General features: G+C 39.3%; 1 protein-coding gene across 1 annotated transcript; it reads right to left on the reverse strand.

Annotated features, from left to right (window-relative positions):
• Window positions 1–3,997: 3,997 nt before the first annotated feature.
• Window positions 3,998–11,011, reverse strand: dnajb1a (DnaJ heat shock protein family (Hsp40) member B1a). Its single transcript, XM_016463144.1, has 3 exons — window positions 10,415–11,011; window positions 6,591–7,156; window positions 3,998–4,818 (listed from the first exon to the last, which is right to left on the reverse strand). The coding sequence occupies exons 1-3, from the start codon at window positions 10,623–10,625 to the stop codon at window positions 4,588–4,590; spliced, it is 1,008 nt and encodes a 335-aa protein (XP_016318630.1). The 5' UTR covers window positions 10,626–11,011; the 3' UTR covers window positions 3,998–4,587.
• Between the last annotated feature and the right edge of the window lie 1,305 nt (window positions 11,012–12,316).

Genomic DNA, 12,316 nt, shown 5'->3' on the forward strand with positions numbered 1-12,316 from the left:
ACAATTTGAGTTGAATTACTGAAATAAATGAACTTTTCCACGACATTCTAATTTATTGAGATGCACCTGTATGTCCCCACTGGATGCAACAAATGCCTCGTTTATAATGGGTTTTAATGTTTTTGAATCGTCGCTCCGGCCGGACAGGGCATCACAGTATGGTAGGGGCGTAACATTTCCGTCACACGCTTGAGGTATTCGGCCAATCATAACGCACTGGATAGCTGGCCAATCACAGCACACCTTGCTTTTCAGACCGATGAGCTTTGTAAAAATCGACGCATTTCAGAAAGGCGGGGCATAGAGGAGAAACAATAATGTACAGTATGTGGAAAATAATGTGTTTTTTTAACCTTAAACCGCATAAACACATTTCATTACACCAAATACACAAAATAATGTTCTTTTTAGCAACATCATATGACCCTTTTAAGCTTGTTCACAGAGAAGACGACAGAGGAACAGCTCAAGCATTTAAAGAGGCAGACGACAAAACTGCAGTGTGCACTTATAATAAGCAGCACAATATCATCTGTTGGTGTGGACATTAATATTCATTATAATTCTTGATGTGATGGGGCCTTTGAATACTTTAGAGCACAGTAGAAACAGTAGAAAAATAAAACTTTTCTAATACTTAAAAAAAAAACTCTTCTAGCGCTAGCAATCACAATACTTTTCCATGATCAAGGAGCATATACATTCCTGTATAAAAATACAGTAACAGACTTACAAGACAGCATTTGTAAAGCCTTTAATTGCAAGAAGTAAAAACAATTACGCATATGAGATAAAGGGTTGTAAAGCATTTCACAAAAAAAAGCCAATATCTTTTTACAGAAATGCAAATATTCCATAACTTTGTGAATTTCAAATAGCATGCTGATGATGCAGCAATAATGTGTGAGGTACTTTAAACTGTGTGCATATGTGCCATCTCAATCTGTATACATTTGGCACAAATACTGTCATTCCTTATAAAATTTCTTCTGGTAATTCAGTTCCAAGATGCAAAATCCAATAAAGTCGCCATCATCTCATCATTGTACATCATCTCAATATGTGCATTACAAGCATAAATATATTACTCTAAAATAACAGTGTGTTTCCAGGGCCATGAAAGAATATTATTAATTATTTTCAAGCTACATTTATTGCAAGCAAAAGAAGGTTTAAGTTGTGTTGAATGTTTCATAGTGTAAATTCCCACAAATGCTGGTTAGGAAATTAGAAGTCTTGAAAGCTGAAGTGTGTAATTTTGCACCACTAGCAACAATTACACACTATTTATGCTTTCCAAAATATCACCCATTAATAGTTCATTAAAGCTACATTTAGGCATTTTTATACCTGAAATGTACTCGGCCACAACAAATAACTAGGTTTGAATGGAGCAGTTATGTGCTCAAAGACACAGTGGTGACATGGTGATCACAGTAACCCTTCATGGATCACTCCTAGCAGGAGAAAGCGAGTGGTGTATGCAATGTAAATGTGCGGTCACATTTACCATTGTTCAGCGAATTTTCAGTCGAAATCCAACAGGAATCTATGCGTTTGGGAATTCCACGTGAGCGCAAAGAATTTCCTCACACAGATTCTGCCATGGGTTCAAGGTCAGTGTTGCCAGGGTTCCCGCCCAATTAGGTGGTTTTGAATTTGATTGTACGGGTAAAAATTGGTTTGGAAAAAATTTGGGCTGGTTTGGGGTCAGTTTGGCGGTTTTCAAACATCTAAATAGTATAGGCTAATTGGTTAACAAACAAAACCCAAGTGTGCATGTACTGCATCCTATCAGTCATCATGACTATACTAAGCTCACACGCCCACTGCAGATTCGGCTGATGTTGCCTGCCTCATTTTTGGCCAATCACTAGGGATCAGCAGTCAGATGTGATGATTCATGAGTTATTGGGTTTTAACACGATAAGGGATCAGATTTTGAATGTATAGCTGTATATTCACGTGATCCCACAATGCCAGAGTGGCCTAAATATAAGTTAAATGATAAAGAGTGGGAGAGTGACTCAACTCTTAAGTGTGAATTACACCTGTGGAGGACGATGACATGAAGGTTTTAATATCATTGTAACTCTGAAATCAGAGCACAGTTGAATAATTTAATCAAAATCAAAACTGAATATGGGACTGTGCCAAGTCTGCATTATGTTCTACAGTATGTACTTAACGAAAGACTTCCTCTAGTTCTGTTTGAAGGTAAAGTGTGACACGAAGGTAAGCGCACTACTGTTGTTGTTCATTTGTTATGGTCGGATTATCGTACAGTATGTATCGATGATTGACATTGCCCATTGATTTGCTAATTCCGATCACTTATATTGGGCACTTTTTGAATTTAAATTGGCTTAATCTGACTGTTGACTTTGAGGTTATCGGTTAATTTCTTGATTGCTGTTTTGACATAGTGTCTGCCTGCATATTTTAGTCATAGGGACAGTCATGGCCTAATGGTTAGAAAGCAGACTTGTAACCCAAAGGTTGCGGGGTTTGAGTCTCTGTACAGGCAGGGATGCTCTCCTCCACCCTCGATACCACGACTGAGATGAGACCCTGGAGCAAGGCACCGAACCCCCAACTGCTCCCTGGGCGCCACAGCAAAAATGGCTGCCCACTGCTCCAGGTGTGTATTCATAGTGTGTGTGTGTGTGTGCACAAGGATGGGTTAAATGCAGAGCACAAATTCTGAGTATGGGACACCATCACAAGGATGGGTTAAATGCAGAGCACAAATTCTGAGTATGAGACACCATACTTGGCTACACTTCACTTCATATTTGGTAATTCTCTTTAATGTATTTGCCCTGATTTTATCTTTTTTTTTCTGTGAGATGTATCTATTTTTATAGTATTTTGTTATAAGGAGTTGGACCTTATCAACACCTTGATTGACATGGCAATAACATTCTATCACATTATTTTGACAGTTAACGTTTTGGATGGTTTTTCTGTGAGTGGGCGGGTTTTGGTGAGCTTTTGGGCTGGAAATCGTCCATCCAATCTGGCAACACTGTTGGTGGTCACGGAAATTCACCGCGTTGAGCACAAGAAAGATGCTTTGTTTGAAAATCTGCGTGGGGAATATTCACCCTCACACTAAACTTGCGATCAACGTACGAGCTGACGCAGTCATTTGTAACTTGAATGTGCGAGGCTTCCGGTGTCATTCTCTTCCAGTCATTTTTAGCAACAAAACTGCTTGTTATACTGCTTGATATTGCAAACAGGTATTCTTAATATTATTTTAATGTACTGTCATGATTATAAAAAAAAAAACACTGGTTTGACAAAATTCTAAAGATGGCTGCACACTTGTTTCTCTGACACATAAGACCCCGATCAGACAGAACACGTTTTTCAGGTTTTAAAACGCAAGGCACACTGCACTGCCTTTTTTTGGTTTACTTTTTGTAATTCTGAAAAGAGCAGTGTGCTGTGGGTTTATGTTGTTAGGCAACCACCGAATCAGCTGTCCTGTCAGTCTAATCAAGGATTATAGCGTGAACGCTCTAATATCTTTGGTTTGCTGTTAAGTAAACTGTCATATTAGCGGAAACGTATAAAAAAAAATACAACTTCGGGTAACCTGCGACAGCCACCACAAGTTTCTCCTCCATCTTTGCAGTCTCCGGACGTTCCAAGCAACTGTAAACTACCATCACCACAATGCAAGGCCCGCCTCTCCATTCATTCGATTGGACTATCAAAAAAAAAAAAAGTTTTCTCAACTTCAGGTGCTCAGAGCACTCCTACAAAAACACGAGGTGCCTGGGGCGCCTAAACAGTGCGCAAAACGCTCACAATCAATAGAAAACTATTAAAAAAGGCGCCTCGCACTGCAAAAAAAAACGCATTCTGTCTGATTGGAGCCTAAGGCAGTTATTTACCTACAGCAGCTAATGAATCAGAAATCTTACACATTCACAGAAAATAGCTTACTTAACCATTGGAAAATAAGGTGGATTGCAAGGACTACATTTCCCCTGTGAAATATTATCAAGCAATGGTAAATGTGACCACACTTTAACATGCTCTGGAAACGCTGTGATAATGCTCATGAGCCCTTGTGAATTTCCTGGGCTCACTCTATGCAAAGCAGGCCTTTCATTGGGATTTCACACACCCACAATCACACACTTCTACAATTACTATTTGAGATCTTCAGAAACATATAAAACCCTAATGTTCAGAAGTGATGGTTTCTGTCAAGCAAAATTTTGACTGCCCAGCGACTAAAATTGGAATAAAAGAAAATATAAACAGATTCAAGGGGAAAGAAACCTGAAGAAGTAAAGAGGAGGATGACGGAGTGTTTACTCTGAGGTACTGTAAAACTATGTGTGAAAGTCAATATATTACTTCTGAAATGTTTCAGTGTTTTGTAAAAGTGCACTGCAATACAAGTAAGGGGATATAAATAATGTATTGGAGCTCTATTGTGTTTCTCTGAGCTTGACTTGTTTGTACATTTACCACTGATACTTTCAGGTGCAATAATATCTAGGAAATCAGAAGGGCCCAATCATAGGATCTGTGTGTTGAGAGTCTGTCCTCGAGTGGCTGCAAAGATCAAGGTGGTAGGATCTGAACCAGAGCTTCACGAGTACTCGGTCCCAACTTGTCCGGAAATTTCACTGAGAACTCCAGCACCATGTCTCCTCTCTTTTCAGGATATTTGGACAGTGGCAGTCCTTCTCCCACTATCCTCTTCTTCATACCGGGTTTGATGACATCACGTGATGTCACTGTGACAGTTCTACCATCCAAGGTGGGAGCGCTGATGGTGCAGCCGCATAGAGCCTGAGTAAATGATGGTGAAGAGAGATTAACATGACTTACTTTTGCCTTCACTCCTCTTATTTTAAATCTTCTTTCATTTTTCTCATTTATTTACTGTACAGTAATTTGAAATGTTAAAAAATGTGTATTAGTAAATGTAGAAATAAACATTAACCTTATTTACCCCAAGGCTACATGAATAACCAAAATCACTATACAAGGCTCGAAATTGCGACCATTTTGGTCGCATATGCTCCCGAAATTGAATCTGTGCGACCTCAAAATATATTTGGGAGCATTTGTGCGAGTGCATATAATTGTTGTCGTGCGACCTGTTTTATATTGGAAAAGATTAATTTCTGTCACTGCTGTGAACTGACCACCACACAGAATATGAATATTAAAAATTTTAGGAGTCAGCTGTCCACTGTAGTCCTTAAGATATCAGCACAGTAACACTCTTTTTTTCAAATTATTGTTATCGATAAAATCCCAGAAAATATCGAGATATAATTTTTTGTCAATATCGCACACCCCTAGCTGCCAGCCGTTTGGTGCAACTGGCAGAGCTGAATGTAAAATTTAACACCGCATACACCATCCTAACCCTCGGCAAAGAAGAGCTTAACTTTAGGTTATTTACAAAAGAAATCTGTCAGTGTTCTTTTCATTTTCTCTCTTCTTCAGCCACTTTTTTCTCGCGGTAGTTAGCGGAAAGCAGTGACTGAGAGATTGACAGCTAATATTAACCAATACAAAATCTGCATTAAAGTTAAGAATGTAAGGATAAAATCTGTTAATATATAATTTGTAGTTGTGGTGCTCCTAAATTTTTGGTGAGTGCTCCTAAATTTTTGCTGGTGCTCCTAACTTTTTGAAGTTGGGAGCACCAGTGCTACCAAGTAAAAAAGTTAATTTCGAGCCCTGCTATACCAGGATATCTGCAGGATTTTTAAGCTCAAATTTAAGACTTTTTAAGACCTGCACAAATAAAATTAATACCATATGAGCGCGATAGGGCAATGTCTATTTTAACATCTTAAACTGTAAAAAACATGATTTACAGTTCAGATACAGGTTTTCACAAAAACAAAGTTTTATAAAATGATCAAATTCACATTTCAGCCTTTAAACCATTTTTAAGAAAATGGATGAGTCAAAAGTATTGAAAATTATATTAATGTAAACAATTATTTTCAATAAATTATTATATTAATTAAATAACATTCATATACATATATAACATATACATATCTTCTTGTCGATCCACCAGTTCACATTTACAACTCTGCCTGTTTGCAGCATAAATACACAGGTTGATTTTCACATTGGTCTGAATAATTGCAGTTGGATTTGGATTATGCGTCCACATATGGAAAACGCAACTGAAAACACAATTTGCAATTCCTTTTGAAAATAGTCTGGAATATCCTTCCATAACAAAACAGCAGGGCTTATTGAAAATAAACAGAAACACAAACACAGTAAACCTAGAGTTAAAAAAAAATAAAAGTTGTGTTTTAAATGTGCAAATATCAATTTTTGTTTTAAGAATTGTTTTTTTTTAATTAAATTAAACTTTTTCCCCCCAAAATCATGCAGCTTTAATTTAACCTTTGTATTCTCATGTTACTTCACTTGCATAAAGATGTACTTTCCTAGGAACAAATTTAGCTTTCAAAATTACCCATTACTGTAGTTGTTGAACATTTTTTAAAAGCTTAACAAAAGTTCACTGGTGTATATTACTGGACGTTAAGTAACTATCTCAGCAGCAGACACTAGACACTCACCTCTCGGAGGGATATCCTTGCAGGATAGATGATGTCAGAGCCGTCTCTCTGAAAAACTGAGTGAACCTTGTCCTTAACCACAAACACTATGTCGGCAGGGATGTTGGTTGGCGTCTCATCTCCCTCTTTGGGAAAGGTAATCTTTGTCCCCTCCTTCCAGCCACGTTTGATGTCCACGGTGAGGATCTTGTCTTCGGTGTGCACCGTGCAGCCGTCCGGGTTCAGCCTCTTGCGAGAGATCTTCATCTTTTTTGTGCAACCAGAGAACACATCTTCCAGACTCACCTTGAGCTCGTGCACTACTGGGGGATCTTTCTTCTTTTCTCGGCTCCCATGCACACCGCCTACCCGAGACTTGAAAGATCTGGGAAATCCACCCATTCCTCCCATTCCGAAGGCCGCAAAGGGGTCGTCAATGTCTATGTCATTATCAGTGCCCCCAGCAGATGCAAAAAACTGATCGAATGGGCTACGGCCACCAAAGAACTCTGCAAACATGGCGTGAGGATCGCCGTGAAAAGTATAGCTAGGGCCATTGGTGCCGCCTCCAGCGTGTCCCTTAAGCCCTGAGGGAGAAAGAAATTATGTTTACAGAAAAACAGCAAGTCAACATTAGGGAAAATATAAGAAATAGCATATAGAAAGAGCAGAACCAGCTCACAGGAATGACCAGGTCACATGGTACAGTTTGAATTCTTAATCTGGAGTTCAGAGGGGGTTTCATAAAGTTCCTCGTCGATTCCACCCTACACACTCCTGTGTCTGCAGCATTCAGAGAAAACGCAAACGGTCACCAAAGGTCATCAGGCTTCACTCAAACTGTGCGTTCAAACCGCCACCATCGAGAGCATCAAAAATCGCTCTGGCCGCCCTACCAACACTGTAGAAAGATTTGTGGATGCTCTGACGCAGATCGAATGCTTATTTTGTACTTAAAGGGGTCGCAAAGCAAACACGCTTGTTGATCTTGTGCAGACTGACCACAAGGAGGGTAACGTAAAGTTAACCTCATTAAATATTGTTGTGGACGAAGTATTAAGATCCTTTACCTCATAATGTATAAAGCACTAATACCACACTGTAAAAATACTCTTGATATAAGTAAAAGTCCTGCATTGAAAATGTTACTTAAGTAAGTATAATCAGGTATAAACATTATTTAATGTAAGTATAATCAGGAAAATTGATTTAAAGGTTTAAAAGTGAACTGGGACTATAACGTTAATGCACATCAGCAACTCACCAGGAACACCAACAATCTCAGACACCTTGGTCCACGCATCATTTTTTTAAATTTATGTCCCTGTACGCAAACAGGGACACGTCATAGATTATTGGGAAACCCGCCACAGCAATAATCAACCTCTCCTCCATTTTACTTGGGAACTAATGTGGTCGGAACCAAAGTTTACAGGACTGCATTCTCTGGAATCCTCTCAAGCATTGGACTGCTACCAGAACCGCGTCATAGCTCATTACCATAAAGTTGACCTGATTTCAACTCTCCTCGACGCCCTCAACGTCCAAGTCGCGCCGCTGCTCGACGCCGGCTCACATTGAAAATGAATGACTTTCGGCCACTTTGACGCTCTCGACGGCGGCGGTGTGAATGCACGGAAACAGAGACGCTAAAGCTTAACTGTATGAGCTACTGTGGGAGCTCACTTAATCAACACATGCCTCACTCAAGACTAGGGTTGCAAAGGGGTGGAAAATTTCCAGAAACTTTCCAAAAATCCCTGGAATATTCCACAAAAAAAAAAAAAATCTGGAAAGTTTCCCAAATTTACTGGAAATTTTCCACCTTTTTGCAACCCTACTCAAGACCCCGATATACTTCAAGCGAAATCAAAGAGCGAATGGGTGTGATGTCATTTCGAACAAACTGTGGCCAAAACAATGTTTGCTTGGAGTGGTGGTATCCAGCTTGCCAAAGCAAACATTCTGGAAAACTCCGCACTTTCTGGAAAACCCTTTCAGACTGCCACTGGCACATGATGATTACAAAATGAGTGGGTGTTGGAAATCTTTTCAGGCTCATTTCTTAAACAATGTAGCCAGATTAAGACCTCCATATCTCTGGAATTGAACCATATAGGACCTTAAAAATGGAAATAACAAAAGTGAAGAACCAGCATCTAAAATATTTAGATCTCTTTAATAATTCTTGAGTTACAGCAAACTTTGGGGGGAAAATGCGAAAACTGCATTTCCCATTTTTTAACTGTGACAATTGGCATATAATGCAACAAAGATAGTCATCAGATTTTACTAATAAAGTCCATCTTTCTAAAGCAATTTTCCCCCTCCTCTGTAATTTGGCTCCAAATCTCAGGTGAAAGTAGTCATTTTGACTCCCCTCTACAAAATAATGTAGCTATTACTCAGTAAATATTCATCCATGGTATTTAATATTTTTGGAATATTTTTTATTTATGTATTCCTTTCACCACAAATAAATAAATAAAAACGTTTTTTTGTCAGGGACCTCTGGTTGAGTTAACGGGGTCATATGATGCGATTTCAAGTTTTCCTTTCTCTTTGGAGTGTTGACCCAGCAGCTCTTTTCTCACTGTTGTCTTTGTTATGTATCTGTACAGTGTGCGTAATGTAAATAACATCAGCAGCATATAGTACACACATACTGTATGCACATAACTTCAGTGCGAGTTATTATTTATTTATTGATTACACTTTTTCAAACTTCTTTTTACCCCTGGGTGAAGAACAATAAAGAATTTAGCAGTGACTATATTGGGGCCTTTACCACCGAAAAGCAGAAACATGTCAGGGCACATGACACGTCTAAATAATAATAATAATAATAAAGCAATATACCATCTACACCTTTAATAAGCAATACAATGTGACTTGTTTCCTTTTTTTTTAATTTGTATTTTATTAATTTCCAGTTGTTGTAGCTGCTGCTGTACTGCCATTTCCCTCATGGCTTAATTAATAGCATATCAGTGTGTGTGCATCTATCTGTCAATCAAACTTAATCAAAAAGTACTAAAAGGTGTAACATGGTACCACCACAGCACATTTTAAGGGCTATCTATCTATCTGTTCCATATCACTGTTTTTTGGATATGTTCAATGGTAATCACAATCATATATATATAAAGTACCATATCTAAAATCCTCACTGATACTGGTACACTCTGTCTGTCTGTCTATCTATCTATCCCCCTGTCTGTCTATCTATCCCCCTGTCTGTCTGTCTATCTATCAATCCCCCTGTCTGTCTATCTATCCCCGTCTATCTATCTATCTCCCTGTCTGTCTATCTATCTATCCCCGTCTATCTATCTATCCCCCTGTCTGTCTATCTATCTATCCCCCTGTCTGTCTATCTATCTCCCTGTCTGTCTATCTTTCTATCCCCGTCTATCTATCTATCTATCCCCCTGTCTATCTATCTATCTATCTATCCCCCTGTCTGTCTGTCTATCTATCTATCCCCCTGTCTGTCTATCTATCAATCCCCCTGTCTGTCTATCATCCCCGTTTATCTATCTATATATCCCCGTCTGTCTATCTATCTATCCCCCTGTCTGTCTATCAATCTCCCTGTCTGTCTATCTATCCCCCTGTCTATCTATCTATCCCCCTGTCTGTCTGTCTATCTATCCCCATCTGTCTATCTATCAATCCCCATCTGTCTATCTATCAATCCCCGTCTGTCTATCTATCCCCCTGTCTATCTATCTCCCTGTCTATCTATCTATCCCCCTGTCTATCTATCTATCCCCCTGTCTATCTATCTATCTATCCCGGTCTGTCTATCTATCTATCTGCCGTGGGACAGTGACAGCTCTTACCATCCTCTCCATATCTGTCATAGATGTCTTTCTTCTTGGCATCGCTCAGGACATCATACGCTTCGGCGATCTCTTTGAATTTATCTTCTGCTCCGGCTGATTTGTTTTTGTCGGGATGAAATCTTAAAGCTTGTTTTCTGTAGGCTTTCTTGATCTCCTCATCAGAGGCGCCCTTCTCTATCCCCAGGACCCTGTAATAATCTTTACCCATCACAACACTCGACTGAAACCAAACTGTTGTTCAACTTCCTGTTTCCATATGTCGATATCCTCCAAATACTGAACGATTTGACTAATTTTAAACGGTCCTCCTCCTGTCCTGTCGAACATGAAGCGCGCGGATGGAGTTTATCAAACTGTTTTTAAGTAATTTATCCAAATCCTCACTTATCGCACACAGCTACTGTCGCATCCCCGCAATATGCGATCATTTTCCCGAGACTGCTCTAACTTTAATCAATGAACAACTTGAATATCACACAGCGTTCCCGGCAAAACACACTGTAGATGTAGTTGTGAGCGTCCGCAGAAAGTCCGAGAAAAATGACTTGCTCGGCGGCGCTCGGGACAGATGCTGCAGCTGTGACTGAACGAGCGCCTCCTGCGGCGAGGAGCGTGCACTGCATGCAGACTATGAGAGCCTAGAAATTGAACTGACGGACCATAGACATAATAAATACCTAGACGCCTCATTGGCCGCTCGACCGCACGTCAACGTCGCCGCCATATTGGTGCGGGCAACTCTCATATCGGGACAGGCGAAAAATAATTACTAAAAAGATTTCAGTATTAATATTAGTTACCATCCATAAAACAGCTTAGTTACTTAGTTACTTTTGATGCCTCAACCCCGCTGATTTAAAATCCAACAATCAAATAATTCCTAGATTTATTTTCATAATTTTCACGACTCGCACATGCATGTGATGTCCCCAGTGCAGCAGGCAAGCTTGTAATATGGAAAAGCTTACATTCGGCAGATAGAAATATTGCATTATATTGATTTTGTCAGGAAAAAAGATGATCTGAGCACTGCTGTGTAAATTGTGGCTTTACTTTACTCTGGCATTACATCCCACCCACATCCCTCTGATCAGCATGTGGTACATTATATTACTATAATTCAAAATATTTTTGGAAAAATAAAGTTTCTTACAAACTTGATGAAATATAAATATAATCGTATATGGGTAACAGAGAAATGACAATTAGCTTCAGGCTACACATAACAATTAATGAGATTAATACAGCACTTCTACTTGAATGTCACTATCAATCACTAGAATTTTATGTGGAAGATACACAGTTACAACTTCTGTGGGGTGTGAAGAAAAAGTAATGTAACTAGTAGCAAAGACTATAGAATATCCAAGACGTGTCACTCGTATAGTTTTGAACGGGAAAAATGCAACACTTAATAAAAAATAAAAAAAATGCAACACTTAATATGGCCGCTCAATCGCAGGAAGCCCCGCCTTCTGAATGAAAGAGCCAATCGCTAACCGGTAAAGTCAGCGCGTCACTGCAGCTGCCGTTAGAAGTCCGGTTGCTATAGAAACAGCGTTCTGAGACGTGCGCTCAGGACTGCGCATGCGCACTGACTGATCTAGCCTGAAAAAATAAGCTTTTTATAACGCTATTTAAGCAAAAGAAACAATATTTATGACACAGTTGTCAGATTCCATTGGTGATTTCAAATATTAAATTTAATCGTAAGCTTAGTGAACAGTTTTGGAGAATTTGATGTTTCCCCATTCAATGTGATAGGAGCTGCACCTGCATGCCCGAGAGGTGTTTCGAGTGTCATGACTTGCCTCAAAGGGACTTTGCTAGTAGTGTACCTAATTACTGTTGCCAGAAGGTAATAAGTAAAGTAGCAATATTACTTTTGAAATGAGTAAC

Source organism: Sinocyclocheilus anshuiensis, unplaced genomic scaffold (assembly GCF_001515605.1).
Source record: "Sinocyclocheilus anshuiensis isolate Anshui unplaced genomic scaffold, SAMN03320099.WGS_v1.1 scaffold476, whole genome shotgun sequence".
In the NCBI taxonomy this organism is placed as follows: domain Eukaryota; kingdom Metazoa; phylum Chordata; class Actinopteri; order Cypriniformes; family Cyprinidae; genus Sinocyclocheilus; species Sinocyclocheilus anshuiensis.

Excerpts from the sequence above, each read along its gene's own strand:
- dnajb1a (XM_016463144.1), bottom strand. The coding sequence starts at position 10,625 with ATGGGTAAAGATTATTACAGGGTCCTGGGGATAGAGAAGGGCGCCTCT. Across the intron at positions 7,157-10,414 it reads TGACAGATATGGAGAGGATG|GGCTTAAGGGACACGCTGGA; the intron begins GTAAGAGCTGTC and ends TTTCTCCCTCAG. Across the intron at positions 4,819-6,590 it reads CAAGGATATCCCTCCGAGAG|GCTCTATGCGGCTGCACCAT; the intron begins GTGAGTGTCTAG and ends TCATTTACTCAG.